Source organism: Scyliorhinus torazame, chromosome 5 (assembly GCF_047496885.1).
Source record: "Scyliorhinus torazame isolate Kashiwa2021f chromosome 5, sScyTor2.1, whole genome shotgun sequence".
In the NCBI taxonomy this organism is placed as follows: Eukaryota; Metazoa; Chordata; class Chondrichthyes; order Carcharhiniformes; family Scyliorhinidae; genus Scyliorhinus; species Scyliorhinus torazame.
The window spans coordinates 197,287,901-197,303,750 of NC_092711.1; the positions used below are offsets into that span (position 1 = coordinate 197,287,901).

The 15,850-nt window shown below is 45.8% G+C and overlaps 1 protein-coding gene across 1 annotated transcript in view; it reads left to right on the forward strand.

The window, feature by feature from the left end:
* The window catches only part of LOC140420864 (gamma-aminobutyric acid receptor subunit alpha-3-like), a 632,301-nt gene extending 616,692 nt beyond the window's left edge, over positions 1–15,609 (forward strand). Inside the window, exon 10 of the mRNA XM_072504959.1 lies at positions 3,981–15,609. Coding sequence (XP_072361060.1) covers positions 3,981–4,307 — 327 coding nt within the window. The 3' untranslated portion in view covers positions 4,308–15,609. The remainder of the gene's footprint in view (positions 1–3,980) is intronic.
* Positions 15,610–15,850: the final 241 nt, after the last annotated feature.

The window sequence follows — 15,850 nt, forward strand, 5'->3', positions numbered from 1 at the left end:
GTGAATCACCTCACACTTCTCTACATTAAACTCCATTTGCCACCTCTCAGCCCAGCTTTGCAGCTTATCTATGTCCCTCTGTAACCTGCTACATCCTTCCACACTGTCGACAACACCACCGACTTTAGTGTCGTCTGCAAATTTACTCACCCACCCTTCTGCGCCTTCCTCTAGGTCATTGATAAAAATGACAAACAGCAACGGCCCCAGAACAGATCCTTGTGGTACGCCACTTGTAACTGAACTCCATTCTGAACATTTCCCATCAACCACCACCCTCTGTCTTCTTTCAGCTAGCCAATTTCTGATCCACATCTCTAAATCACCCTCAATCCCCAGCCTCCGTATTTTCTGCAATAGCCTACCGCGGGGAACCTTATCAAACGCTTTACTGAAATCCATATACACCACATCAACTTCTCTACCCTCGTCTACCTGTTCAGTCACCTTCTCAAAGAACTCGATAAGGTTTGTGAGGCATGACCTACCCTTTACAAAGCCATGCTGACTATCCCTGATCATATTATTCCTATCTAGATGATTGTAAATCTTGTCTCTTATAATCCCCTCCAAGACTTTACCCACTACAGACGTGAGGCTCACCGGTCTATAGTTGCCGGGGTTGTCTCTGCTCCCCTTTTTGAACAAAGGGACCACATTTGCTATCCTCCAGTCCTCTGGCACTATTCCTGTAGCCAATGATGACATAAAAATCAAAGCCAAATGTCCAGCAATTAGTTAAACAAAGATGGCAGAGGGTGTATTGCAGCTCTAGCATGTGGGAGCTGGTGGACACCAGTTGATCCACGGCAACCACTTCAACAGTACGTTTATGCCATTCGAGGAACTATGGCTCAGAGTTGATGAACTGAAGTCTGGGTTTCAGACACCGTGATGCATCTGGGCGAGGGAAAGTTACCTGGAAACTTTGTTCCAGGAGGTACTCACACCCCTTAGGATTTGATCTGCGATCAGGACAGGAGAGTGTTACTGCAAGAGAAGACGGTATGGGGATCGAGACGGCAGCAATGGAGGAGACTCAGCACTTGTCCAATAGGTTCAAGGCTCCTGCAACTTGTGTGGCCGAGAGCAGGGACTACAAGAAGAATGCGCAAACTGACCATAGCACCAGGATGTAGAGTGCCAATCCAGTTTGGGGGCTGGGAGAGTTAAAAGGAATGTTGCAGGAGGGTCACATGCACATACTCAGTTCTCTGCAGCTGAGAGCCTTAATTTAAGAATACTAATCTTTATTAGTGTCGCAAGTAGGCTTACATTAACACTGCAATGAAGTTACTGTGAAAAGCCCCTAGTCGCCACACTCCGAACCTGTTCGGGTACACAGAGGGAGAATTCAGAATGTCCAATTCACCTCACAGGCACGTCTTTCAGGACTTGTGGGAGGAAACTGGAGCACCCGGAGGAAACCCACCCAGACACGGGGAGAACGTGCAAACTCCGCACAGACAGTGACCCAAGCGAGAATCGAACCTGGGACCCTGGCGCTGTGAAGCAACAGTGCTAACCACTGTGCTACCGTGCCACCAAAACGTTGTGTTGTCAGCCCAGTGCCAGGATCATCTTCTTTGGGACTGGAGAGGAACCGGTACAGGCTTGGAGGCTGAAGGGCCTGTTCTGTGCTGTATTGTCCTTTGAACTTATCAGGAAGGATGCAGATTTTAGATTGTCATGTGTACCGAGGTACAGTGAAAAGCTTTTTTCTGTATATAGTCCAGACAGATCGTTCCATACATGAAAAAACTATTGGAGTAAACAACAAAGGACAAAGAAACGTACAGCATAGGAACAGGCCCTTCAGCCCTCCAAGCCTGCACCAACCATGCTGTCTGTCTGAACTAAAAAAAAATACTCATCCAGGGACCACGTCCCTCTACTCCCATCCTATTCATGTATTTGTCAAGATGCCCCTTAAAAGTCACTATCGTATCTGCTTCTACTATCTCCCCTGGCAGCGAGTTCCAGGCTCCCAACACCATCTGTGTAAAGAAACTCCCCTCATACATCTCCTTTAAACCTTTCCACTCAAACCTTAAACCTATGCCTCCCAGTAATTGTCTCTTCCACCCTGAGAAAAGGCTGTCCCAAACTGATGGCCTGCATCTTAAGGTCTTAGGCTGTAGTGATAGCAGGTGCATTGTTTGCAATCTAACAAAATTTCCTGGATCCTGGAATGGCCCCAGTGGATTGGAAAATCACTCGATTGAAGAAAGGAGGGAGACCGAAATAGGTAACTATAGGCCAGTTAATCTAACATCAGTCATTGGGAAATTACAATTAAGGTGATAGTGGAGAATATTTAGAAAATCATAATGCAATCAGACAATTGACATTGTTCTATGAAACGGAAATCATGTTTGACAAAGTTATTGGAATTCTTTGTGGAATTAACAAGCAGGATGGATAAAGGGGAGCCGGTAGATGTAGTATATTTGGATTTCCAAACGGTCTTTGAAAAGGTGCCACATAAAAAGGTTGTGCATAACATAGTAGCTAATTGTGTTAGGATATATTTGCATGGACAGAGAATTGTCTAACTAACAGGAAAACAAAGTCAGGATATTTGGGTCATTTTCAGATTGGCAAACTGCAATTCGTTGAGTGCCAAAAGGATCAGCGCAGGGGCCTCAATTATTGTAATCTATGTAATGATTTGGATGAAGGGGCTGACTAATGTCTCCAGATTTACTGATGATAAAAGCAAAGCTAGTAGTGAGGAGGACACAAAGGGTGTTTTTTTCAGAATTTTTGTGATGTGTTTCGCCATGGCAGAGGCAACCCGTAGGTTCGCCTTCTGTGCATCCCCCCACCCCCGCCACCAAGAAACCCACAGCGGGCGTTTGCCATCGGCAGGATTGGAAGATCCCGCCGGCGAGAATGGCCGGAAACTCCAGCCAAAGAGTTTGCAAAGGGATATAGTTAGGGCATGTAAGTGGGCAAAAAATTAGAAGATGCAGTATGTCAGAAAGTGTGAGGTTGTTCACTTTGGGAGACAAAACAGGAAAACAGAATAATATTTAACTTTAGAGAGACGTCAGATTATTGTGGTACAGAGGGATCAGGGTGCCCTTGAAAATGAATCACAAAATGTCAGCATGCAGATACAGCAAGCAATTAGGAAGGCAAATGGAAAGTTGGCCTTTATTGCAAAAGGGATTGAATATGAAAGTGGAGAAGTCTTGCCTCGGATGTACAGGCATTGGTGAGACAGCATCTAGAGCAGCACGGTAGCACAAGTGGATAGCACTGCGGCCTCACAGCGCCAGGGTCCCAAGTTCGATTCTCCGCTGGGTCACTGTCTGTGCGGAGTCTGCACGTTCCCCTTGTGTCTGCAAGGGTTTTCTTCGGGTGCTCCGGTTTCCTCCCACAGTCCAAAGACGTGCAGGTTAGGTGAATTGGCCATGCTAAATTTCCCTTAGTGTCAAAAAAAAAAGTTAGGAGGGGTTATTGGTCTTTTCGGACAGAGATGAGGACGATTTCTTTCTCTCAGAGGATTGTGCGACATTGGAACTCTGTTCCTCAGAAGGTGGAGTCAGTGAATATTTTAACGGTGCAGGTAGATAGATTCTTGAAAGTCCAGAGAATTAAAGGCTATCGGGAGTAGATGGGAATGAGGAACTCAATGCAAACAGATCAGCCATGATCTTATTGAATGGGAGAGCACACTCGAGGGGCTGAATAGCCTAATTCTGTTTCTATTTTGTATGTTCATATATGCACATCGCTAAAGTATTACAGTTCTCATGAAAGGCCACAGACCATAAGACCACAAGAAATAGGAGGATCAGTAGGCCACTCAGCCCCTCGAACTTGCTCTGTGTTTCGCCCTGAAATGTTAAGTCTGTTTTTTGTCCAATTGCAGCTCCACATTTCCCCTTGAACTGTAAATCATACCCTATTTACGCCTTTATTCAATGTTGGCCTGTTTGTATTTGATACTTTATCCGCATTCTCCATTCTAGAAAAGGGAACCAGTCACTTTGGCCAAGAAGACCAACAATACGTATAATATTGTTGGGACAACATACACGCTGAACATCACGAAGGATCCCAGCCTGGCTACCATATCGAAGAGTGCAGGGGCGCATGCCAAGCTGAGCAAAGTCGAGGAGAAACTTCTCAAGAGCAAGAAAACTTACAACAGCGTCAGCAAGGTTGACAAAATGTCCCGAATTGTCTTTCCTGTTCTCTTTGTCATTTTTAACCTGGTTTATTGGGCAACATATGTCAGTAGAGAGCCAGTAATTCAAGGCATGATTCCCCAGAAAAAGACTCCACTCCCAGCCTGATTTCAGGTGGTTTCCTTTTCCAGTGTTTTCTAAATAAAGCTGTTTGATGTGTTTGAAGGAACGTAGCTGATCATTGTATAAGTCTGACTGAAATTGTATTTCATTGTTTGCATGCCATATAATCGTTGGCATCTTCTCACAAAACTGGCTATCTTTCACTGATGGCCTGGAGGGTGTATTTTGCAATCTGTGTGATTCTTTGCTGGATGGCAGCGTACCCCCGCCACACACGCTGATAGCGGCCCCTCCCTGAGACTGCCTGCTTCACCCTCACTGACACCACCTCCCTCACCCTCACTACACTCTCTCACTCATTGACACCGCCTCCATCACTAACACTCTCTCCCTCATTGACACCGTCTTCCTCACCCTCGATGGCACTGCCCCCCCGACACCACTTGCTTACCCTCGGTGACGCCGCCCCCCTCACTAACACCGCCTCTCTCACTAACACCGTTTCCCATACCCCTACTGACAGCAACCCCTCCTTGCCACCATCTCCCACACCCTCGCCACCCTGACACTGCCTGCTTCACCCTCACTGACACTATGTATCTCACCCTCACTAACACCTCCCTCACTGACCGTCTCCCGCACCCTCACTAACACCTCCCTCACTGACCGTCTCTCTCACCCTCACTAACACCTCCCTCACTGACCGTCTCCCGCACCCTCACTAACACCTCCCTCACTGACCGTCTCCCGCACCCTCACTAACGCCTCCCTCACTGACCGTCTCTCTCACCCTCACTAACACCTCCCTCACTGACCGTCTCTCTCACCCTCACTAACACCTCCCTCACTGACCGTCTCCCGCACCCTCACTAACACCTCCCTCACTGACCGTCTCTCTCACCCTCACTAACACCTCCCTCACTGACCGTCTCCCGCACCCTCACTAACACCTCCCTCACTGACCGTCTCCCGCACCCTCACTAACACCTCCCTCACTGACCGTCTCCCGCACCCTCACTAACACCTCCTTCACTGACCGTCTCCCGCACCCTCATTAACACCTCCTTCACTGACCGTCTCTTTCACCCTCACTAACACCACCCTCACTGACCGTCTCCCGCACCCTCACTAACACCTCCCCCACTGACCATCTCCCGCACCCTCACTAACACCTCCCTCACTGACCGTCTCCCGCACCCTCACTAACACCTCTCTCACTGACCGTCTCCCGTACCCTCACTAACACCTCCCTCACTGACCGTCTCCCGCACCCTCACTAACACCTCTCTCACTGACCATCTCCCGCACCCTCACTAACACATCCCTCACTGACCGTCTCCGGCACCCTCACTAACACCTCCCTCACTGACCGTCTCCCGCACCCTCACTAACACCTCCCTAACTGACCGTCTCCCGCACCCTCACTAACTCCTCCCTCACTGACCGTCTCCCGCACCCTGACTAACACCTCCCTCACTGACCGTCTCTCTCACCCTCACTAACACCTCCCTCACTGACCATCTCCCACACCCTCACTAACACCTCTCTCACTGAGGTGAGGTAGGGTGCTCTTTCCAGGCAGCGGTGCAGAATCGATGGGCCGAATGGCCTCTTCCTGTATTGTAGGGATTCTATGATTGATCTAGTCGAGGAATTCATTTTTTTTAAGGACTGAATAAAAATTATTCAATTTAAGCTTCAGGCTCCGTATTCCATGCACACACACCTCCATCCACCCATGCCTTCACCAGTCTGCCCATACCCTCCGTTATCCATTCAGTCTTCTGCCGCCCGCACTCTCAAGTGCATGCGTCCCTTTTCATGAATTAATTCTTTCACAGGATGAAACATCACAAGACCATATTCGCACACACACATTCACACGCACGCACACATTCACAGGCGTCCACACTCACGCACACACATTCACCCATAAACACACACACAAACATTCACTCGCACACATTCACACACACAAACATTCATGCGCACACTCACACATGCACCCTCCCCCACGACACGTGCCCCCAATACACAATAACCTTCCACAAGGATCACTACTTGTTAATTCTAAATTCTCCCCCTCTAAACCTAGAGGTACTGAGGCCAATTCCACTGACAGCCCTGGTTGGGATTAATGAACTCGATACCCAGTGAGAATTGAGTCTGTGAGCTCACTGCTCTGCCCTGCTCAGTATCATACTGGGTGCAGTACTGACTGGCCAAGCTACACAAATTGGAATTTATTCGTTTTTAGGAAGCCGAGATTAAAAATTGTGATTGTTAAATGTGATTTGAATTGTCATCAGCACTCTCCCATGAACAATGCCGACACCATGTCAATGGGTAGAGAATCAATTTGAGCAGCAATTGCTGTTTGATGATTATCAATGTTGAGTTGTATCCTGATAAGGTAACCAGTCTGTCTGACACGCCTCACCACTTCATGTAAAGCTGTAGATGTTCGTGGTCAACACCAAAGCAGATTTATTATGTTATTAATCATGATTTGCAGTTTACATGAAAAATACTGTTGAGTTATGGTAGCTCAGGACAGAAGTGCCACTCCCTTTTCCAATATTATAATGAGCTGAAAGAACTCAGGCCCGGGTCAAGAAGGAGGGGAAAGTAACGGAAGAATGCAAGTACTGTGCATCGCATTGCTGCAAATGTGCGGGTGGTCTGCATCACAATGCTGCAAATGTGCGGGTGGTCTGCATTGCAATGCTGCAAGTGTGCAGATCATGTCCACTGCAATGCTGAGTATTGCTGTAAACATGCAGGTGATCTGAATTGCAATGCTGCAGGTGTGCAGATGCTGTGCATTGTATTGCTGTAAATGTGCAGGTGCCTTGCATGGCAATGCTGCGGGTGTGCAGACGCCGTGCATCGCAATGCCGCAAGCGTGCAGACACTGTGCACCGCAATGCTGCAAGTATGCAGATGCTGTGCACTGCAATGCCGCAAACGTGCAGATGCTGTGCACTGCAATACTGCAAGTATGCAGACGCTGTGCACTGCAATGCTGCAAGTATGCAGATGCTATGCACTGCAATGCTGCAAGTATGCAGACGCTGTGCACCACGATGCTGCAAGTGTGCAGATGCTGTGCACCGCAATGCTGCAAGTATGCAGACGCTGTGCACCACGATGCTGCAAGTGTGCAGATGCTGTGCATCGCAATGCTGCCAGCGTACAGATGCTGAGCTTCGCAGTGCTGCAAACGTGCCTCTCTGGTACTCATGTTGGACTGGCCATCAAGCACATATCTGTTCTAATCTCATTTTCCAGCACTTGCTCCGGAGCCTTGTAAGCTATGGTATTTCAATTGGTCATCTAAATGCTTCCTAAATGTTGTGAGGGTTCCCTCCTCCACCACCCGTTCAGGCAGTGAGTTCAAGATTCCAACCATCCTCTGGGTGAACATGTTTTTCCTCAAATCCCCTCTAAACCTCCTGCCTCTTACCTTAACCCATGTCCCTGGTTATTGACCCCTCTACCAAGGAGAAATGTTCCTTCCTATCTACCCTATCCATGTCCCTCATGATTTTGTACACCTCGATCAGTTCCCCCTCAGCCTTCTCTGCTCTAAGGTAAACAGCCCCAGCCTAATCAACCTCTCGTCATAGCTGAAATACTCCATCCCAGGCAATATCCTGGTGAATCTCCTCTGCCCCCTTTCTAGTGCAATCACATCATTCTTATAGTGTAGAGAACTGCACACAGTACTCTCGTTGTGGCCCAGCAAACACTTAATCGAGCTCCATCATAACCTCGCTGCTCTTATATTATATGCTTTGGTTATTAAAGGCAAGTATCCCATATGCCTTCTTAACCACCTTATTTGCCCATCCTGCTGCCTTCAGAGACCTACGGACATGCACCTCAAGGTCCCTCTGTACTTCCTAGTGCCCTACCGTTCATTGCATATTCCTAAACATGGTCCAAAAAAAATTTACATTGTCTCCTGTCCTGGGTCTTCTCTCTTCTCCACACTGAGCTACCTTGAGCTAGTTGCAGGTACTGCCCAGTGTAACACTTAGCAATAAAAACTCAATACGGGCCAAGTGCTGAGCTAGCCCCTTAGTGAACAATTGAAGTCCTCCCCCCACAAAAAGCTGTTGAGCTAGCGATCAAGTGAAAACTGACATCAATCGATGTTTATTTGGCAAGGACATTAATGGTTATTGGATGAAGGTAGGTAAAAAGAGTTCATATACAAATTATCCATGATCAAATTGAATACAAAACCAGACTTGATGGGCTGAATGGCCTATTTTTGTTCCAATGTTCATATGATCAATATCCGTAACTACAGTAAGTAAAAAGTAATGTCGCCGTTGTCCCAGATGACCATAGGCTACTTTCCCCATTGAGGGGAAAGGGTTTTGTGGTGATTTGACCTGAGGATCATCACACCTCAAGTGAGGGGCAAGGTTGAGACGATGGACCTTCATAAATATGGGCTGGTTTAGCAGAGTGGTCTAAACAGCTGGCTTGTAATGCAGAATAAGGCCAGCAGTGCGTGTTCAATTCCCATACCTCTTCGAACAGGTGCCGGAATGTGGCGACTAGGAGCTTCATTGAAGCCTACTTGTGACAATATGCGATTATTATTATTATATCCTTGGCCAGTGTGGGAATTAAACATGCATTGCTGGTCTTGCTTTGCATCACAAGCCAGCTGTCAAACCAACTGAGCTAAACTGGCTCCCAGGCAGGGACTACAACAGTATACCATTTCACAGGAACAAACGTACTGACCAAGCTGTAACAGAGGCCATCCACCAGAACTGGTGAAGCAATGGTGAGTTCCTGCCAGCCACTGCATGGCCATGGTCAGCAACTGTGTGAAAAGAAGGTAGGAAAAGGGGGAGTAGAGCACAAAGTGTCCCGTAGTGAGTGAAATTCAGACTCTATCTCCGCACTCAGCCATCTCCAATGTAAGTGGCGTTGCAAGGAAGAGTGAAGGTCAGCCATTGCAGATCGAGGAGTGAGAGACAAAACCATCGGAGAATTCTTCAGAAAGCTCTTTGAGACTGATTTGTAACAGCAGTAGTGAAGGTCTGAGACTCAGAATATTTAGCTGGCCTACCCACATCATGACTGAAAGGGAAACAGTAGATGGGAAAAGGGCTTAATTAGAAAGAAAAATCTTCAAATTGTTGATAGAAATAAAGATTTATTCCTTTTGTGGCCCTCTTACTCTCACGTACCCTCCCAAGGCAAACTATCTCAATAAAAAGTGATTATGAATGTGGTCTTCTCCGTGAATGTAATAATAACAATCTTTAAGGGCAGCACAATGGTGCAGTGGATAGCACTGCTGCCTCACGGCGCCGAGGTCCCAGGTTCGATCCTGGCTCTGGGTCACTGTCCCTGGGGAGTTTGTACATTCTCCCCGTGTTTGCGTGGGTTTCGCCCCCACAACCCAAAGATGTGCAGGGTAGGTGGATTGGCCACGCTAAATTGCCCCTTAATTAGAAAAAATGAATTGGATACCGTAAAAAAATAAATTTTAATTAAAAAAAATAATAATCTTTATTATTGTCACAAGTAGGCTCACATTAACACTGCAATGAAGTTACTGTGAAAAGCCCCGAGTCACCACACTCCGGCACCTGTTTGAGTACACAGAGGGAGAATTAGGAATGTTCAATTCACCTAATAAGCATGTCTTTCGGGTCTTGTGGGAGGAAACTGGAGCACCCACGGAAACCCTCGCGGACACTGCGAGAACATGCAGACTCCACACAGGCAGTGACCAAAGCCGGGAATCGAACCTGGGACCCTGGCGCTGTGAAGCAACAGTGCTAACCACTGTGCTTCTGTGCGAATATAGTTCATCAGGAATTGTACCTGACAAACCCCAAACTCCTGTACCTGAAGAACCTGCTTCAGGTTCAGCAGAAACCCTCCAATTGAAGATAACAGAGCAGCAGCAGGTCAAAAAGGCACATCTTCCTGTTCATGAGTGTGATGACATATCATGTACTTGCTAACTCTTCTGTACTTGGGCGGAGAGATGTTAGATGGAATTTAATCCGGACAAATATGAGGTAATGCATTTTGGAACGTTAATGCAGGTAGGGAATATACAGTGAATGGTAGAACCCTCAAGAGTATTGAAAGTCAGAGAGATCTAGGAGTACAGGTCCACAGGTCATTGAAAGGGGCAACACAGGTGGAGAAGGTAGTCAAGAAGGCATACGGCATGCTTGCCTTCATTGACCGGGGCAATGAGTATAAGAATTGGCAAGTCATGTTGCAGCTGTATAGAACCTTAGTTAGGCCACACTTGGAGTATAGTGTTCAATTCTGGTCGCCACACTACCGGAAGGATGTGGAGGCTTTAAAGAGGATGCAGAAGAGATTTACCAGGATGTTGCCTGGTATGGAGGGCATTAGCTATGAGGAGCGGTTGAATAAACTCGGTTTGTTTTCACTGGAACGACGGAGGTTAAGGGGTGACCTGATAGAGGTCTACAAAACTATGAGGGGCACAGACAGAGTGGATAGTCAGAGGCTTTTTCCCAGGGTAGAGGAGTCAATTACTAGGGGACACAGGTTTAAGGTGCGAGGGGCAAGGTTTAGAGTAGATGTACGAGGCAGGTTTTTTTACACAGAGGGTAGTGGGTGCCTGGAACTTGCTACCGGAGGAGGTGGTGGAAGCAGGGTCGATAGTGACATTGGTTTACCAAGGAAGTGGAATCTCTTGTTAAGAGGAAGAAGGAGGCCTATGTGAAGATGAAGTGTGAAGTTTCGGTTGGGGCGATGGATAGTTACAAGGTAGCGAGGAAGGATCTAAAGAGAGAGCTAAGACGAGCAAGGAGGGGACATGAGAAGTATTTGGCAGGAAGGATCAAGGAAAACCCAAAAGCTTTCTATAGGTATGTCAGGAAGAAGCGAATGACTAGGGAAAGAGTAGGACCAGTCAAGGACAGGGATGGGAAATTGTGCGTGGAGTCTGAAGAGATAGGCGAGATACTAAATGAATATTTTTCGTCAGTATTCACTCAGGAAAAAGATAATGTTGTGGAGGAAAATGCTGAGCCCCAGGCTAATAGAATAGATGGCATTGAGGTACGTAGGGAAGAGGTGTTGGCAATTCTGGACAGGCTGAAAATAGATAAGTCCCCGGGACCTGATGGGATTTATCCTAGGATTCTCTGGGAGGCCAGGGAAGAGATTGCTGGACCTTTGGCTTTGATTTTTATGTCATCATTGGCTACAGGAATAGTGCCAGAGGACTGGAGGACAGCAAATGTGGTCCCTTTGTTCAAAAAGGGGAGCAGAGACAACCCCGGCAACTATAGACCGGTGAGCCTCACGTCTGTAGTGGGTAAAGTCTTGGAGGGGATTCTAAGAGACAAGATTTATAATCATCTAGATAGGAATAATATGATCAGGGATAGTCAGCATGGCTTTGTGAAGGGTAGGTCATGCCTCACAAACCTTATTGAGTTCTTTGAGAAGGTGACTGAACAGGTAGACGAGGGTAGAGCAGTTGATGTGGTGTATATGGATTTCAGCAAAGCGTTTGATAAGGTTCCCCACGGTAGGCTATTGCAAAAAATACGGAGGCTGGGGATTGAGGGTGATTTAGAGATGTGGATCAGAAATTGGCTAGCTGAAAGAAGACAGAGGGTGGTGGTTGATGGGAAATGTTCAGAATGGAGTACAGTCACAAGTGGAGTACCACAAGGATCTGTTCTGGGGCCGTTGCTGTTTGTCATTTTTATCAATGACCTAGAGGAAGGCGCAGAAGGGTGGGTGAGTAAATTTGCAGACGATACTAAAGTCGGTGGTGTTGTCGATAGTGTGGAAGGATGTAGCAGGTTACAGAGGGATATAGATAAGCTGCAGAGCTGGGCTGAGAGGTGGCAAATGGAGTTTAATGTAGAGAAGTGTGAGGTGATTCACTTTGGAAGGAATAACAGGAATGCGGAATATTTGGCTAATGGTAAAGTTCTTGAAAGTGGGATGAGCAGAGGGATCTAGGTGTCCATGTACATAGATCCCTGAAAGTTGCCACCCAGGTTGATAGGGTTGTGAAGAAGGCCTATGGAGTGTTGGCCTTTATTGGTAGAGGGATTGAGTTCCGGAGTCGGGAGGTCATGTTGCAGCTGTACAGAACTCTGGTACGGCCGCATTTGGAGTATTGCGTACAGTTCTGGTCACCGCATTATAGGAAGGACGTGGAGGCTTTGGAGCGGGTGCAGAGGAGATTCACCAGGATGTTGCCTGGTATGGAGGGAAAATCTTATGAGGAAAGGCTGATGGACTTGAGGTTGTTTTCGTTGGAGAGAAGAAGGTTAAGAGGAGACTTAATAGAGGCATACAAAATGATCAGGGGGTTGGATAGGGTGGACAGTGAGAGCCTTCTCCCGTGGATGGATATGGCTGGCACGAGGGGACATAACTTTAAACTGAGGGGTAATAGATATAGGACAGAGGTCAGAGGTAGGTTCTTTACGCAAAGAGTAGTGAGGCCATGGAATGCCCTACCTGCTACAGTAGTGAACTCGCCAACATTGAGGGCATTTAAAAGTTTATTGGATAAACATATGGATGATAATGGCATAGTGTAGGTTAGATGGCTTTTGTTTCGGTGCAACATCGTGGGCCGAAGGGCCTGTACTGCGCTGTATTGTTCTATGTTCTATGTTCTATTTAAGGGGCATCTTGACAAATACATGAATAGGATGGGAATAGAGGGATGCGGACCCAAGAAGTGTAGAAGATTTTAGTTTAGATAGGCAGCATGGTCGACATGGGCTTGGAGGGCTGAAGGGCCTGTTCCTGTGCTGTACTTTTCTTTGTTCTTTGTACTTGGAGATGGTCCCCATCACCAAACTCTGCTGTATTTGTTCAGATATTGCTGAAATTCTGACTACTCCTCAATAGGTATTCTACTTCCCAGTGGATACTGTGGTGACTGTAGAGTCTGAAGTATATTAGTGCCTATTAGAAATTTCAAAGACAGGAAAACTTACTCCACTCTGAGTCGTTGGGTAATCCATAACAAATTAGCTGTTTATTTCCAATATATAAACATAGGATAATGGAACAGTATAGAATCATGCAAAGGTACAGGATAATACAATATAGGATAAGACAACAATATAGAGTAATATAACAATATATGACAGAAAGAGGCCGATTGAGCCCCATTTCCCTCACTCTTTCTTCATATCTTGCAATTCTCCTCATTCGAATAATGATCTAATCCCCTATTGAATCTGGCATCCTATCCAGCAGGGGCACGGACAGAGTGAATATTCAGAAGCTTTTTCCCAGAGTGGGAGAGTCATTACTAGGGAACATGGGTTTAAGGAGCGAGAGGCAAACTTTAGAGGAGATGTGCGAGGGAAGCTTTTTTTACAGAGGATAGTGGGTGCCTGGAATTGGCTGCCGGAGGAGGTGGTGGAAGCTTTTCCAAGTGGCTATTCATTTCCTTCAGGCTCATTGTTTTTTTATAGCTTGCCTTCCACCAATATTAAAGTGACTGGCCTGCAGATTTCTTCTCCTCTTTTTTGAACCAGGGTGTAATATTTGCAATTATCCAGTGCTCCAGCATCACTGCTGTATCATGAGTGTGACCAGCACATCCACAGTTTCTACCCTTAATTCACTCAGGAATCTTGGATGCCTCCCATCCAGACCAAGTGACTTGTTCACTTCACTTACTACCAGCCTTTCTAGTACCACCTCTTCAACCAGTGATATCAACAACCTCTCATTTTAGCAAAGTTCTCTTCCATGGTAAACCTCTGCCATGCTTCCTGCCCGGGTCAGTTCTATTGTTGTCCCTAATCCGCCCCGCCTGCCTCTGACAACCCTTTTGCAGTTAATATGCCAATGGAGACCTTTAAGTTGCCTTTTAATGTTAACCGTCAATCTGTTGTCATGCTGCCTCCTTGCTCCCTTATGTTTTTTCATTTCTCCTTGGTGTTTTTTTAAATATTCAGCCTCTTCCCTTATATTATCAAGCTTATGCACTCTCTTTTTCGGTGTCATCCTATTCTTCAACTCCTTTAGCAACCATGAGCTCTTGATTTGGTTGCCTGTCTGTTACTCTTTGCGGGGTTGTACCCAGACTCTAACTAAACCATCTATTCTTAAAGTGCTTCCATTGCTCTGTTTCATTTCTGCCTGTCGTTCTTTAACTGGACTGATCCTTGCTCAATTCATTGAAATTAGCACTCCGTTATGTTAAGTAATTTTGCTTCAGTCTGCTCTTTCATGATTAATTTAAATTCTATGATACTATGATCACTAGAATTATAGTTTCCCCGCTGTGATATTTTCCAGTTAACTCACTTCATTCCCAGGCTAGATCCAGGGATGCCTCCTTTCTAGTTGGACAGGAAGCAGACTGACAAAAGTAATTCCCCTGAATATGTTTAAGAAATTCCTCCTGCTCTCTTCCCTTCACACAGTAACTGTCCCATTCAATATTGGGGTAGTTAAAAATATTCCATTGTCACTACTTGATTGTTCTTGCACCTCTCAGGAATTTTCCAGCAAATCTGCTCCTCTATCTCCATCCCAAATTTGGTGGTCTACAAAATATACCAAATAACGGCACTATTATTTCTTATGTCCAACCAAGTAGTTTCTGTCTTTCACCCTTCAAAGGGCATTAGCAGTATATTATTTTCCTGAATCAAAATTGCTGCCCCTTCTCCCTTCTTTCCTTCCCTATCTTTCCTTTGTACCTAGAAATATTAAACATCTGCTTTTTTGAAGCAGGTCTCAGATACCATCAATACATAATATTCCTGTTTGTGCCTGTAAGTCACCAACCTTATTAACACCCGTATTTAGGCACAGAGAGATTCCCAAACTAATTTACAACTCATCATATTTTCTATGGCTGCAACTAATTCTGTATTATTTGCATCTGTAAATTGTTGCCCCTAGACCTGTGTACACTTGTTTCCACTTTGCAATATTACATCTTGGTGCCCAAGCCCTGCTGAATAATGTTAAAGATTCCCCAACATCGTCAGTTAACCTGTCCATTGTCCTGAGCTATCTCCATTCTCTACTAGTTATTGCCTTGGTATTAATGCTACATTATCTGTTGCGTATTTGTGCATTGAGCTTATTCTTAATTGTCTTTGTCTCAAATAATCAAAAGTACTTTAAATAACTCTAATGCATCAGGTAATGCAGCTCTCACTGTGTTCAGATCTCCATCTGTAAATAAAAACTGTGAGGTGCCCAACAGCAGTTTGACCTTATGAACCTATATAACCTTAGAAATGCTGTAACTTAACCTATGCTAATGTTATGCAATGTACTTAATGATTAAAATGCTGGAATGCAAGACATGGCTTAATACACGACTTACCTTGTATTTTATTTCAAGCTCTTACAGTGCACAAGTGACAGTGGCATCAAGATGAATTGGTTCAAACATCGTTTTACCATAAATTTTGGATTTTGTATTATGGGGATGACACATCACTAGTTAAATGGAGAGACATAAATTCATGCTTGAACTATTTCACTACCATCTCAATCCAGTTGAGCTCAAACCATTTCAACACACTGATTTGGATTGGGCTGAGTTGCATTGA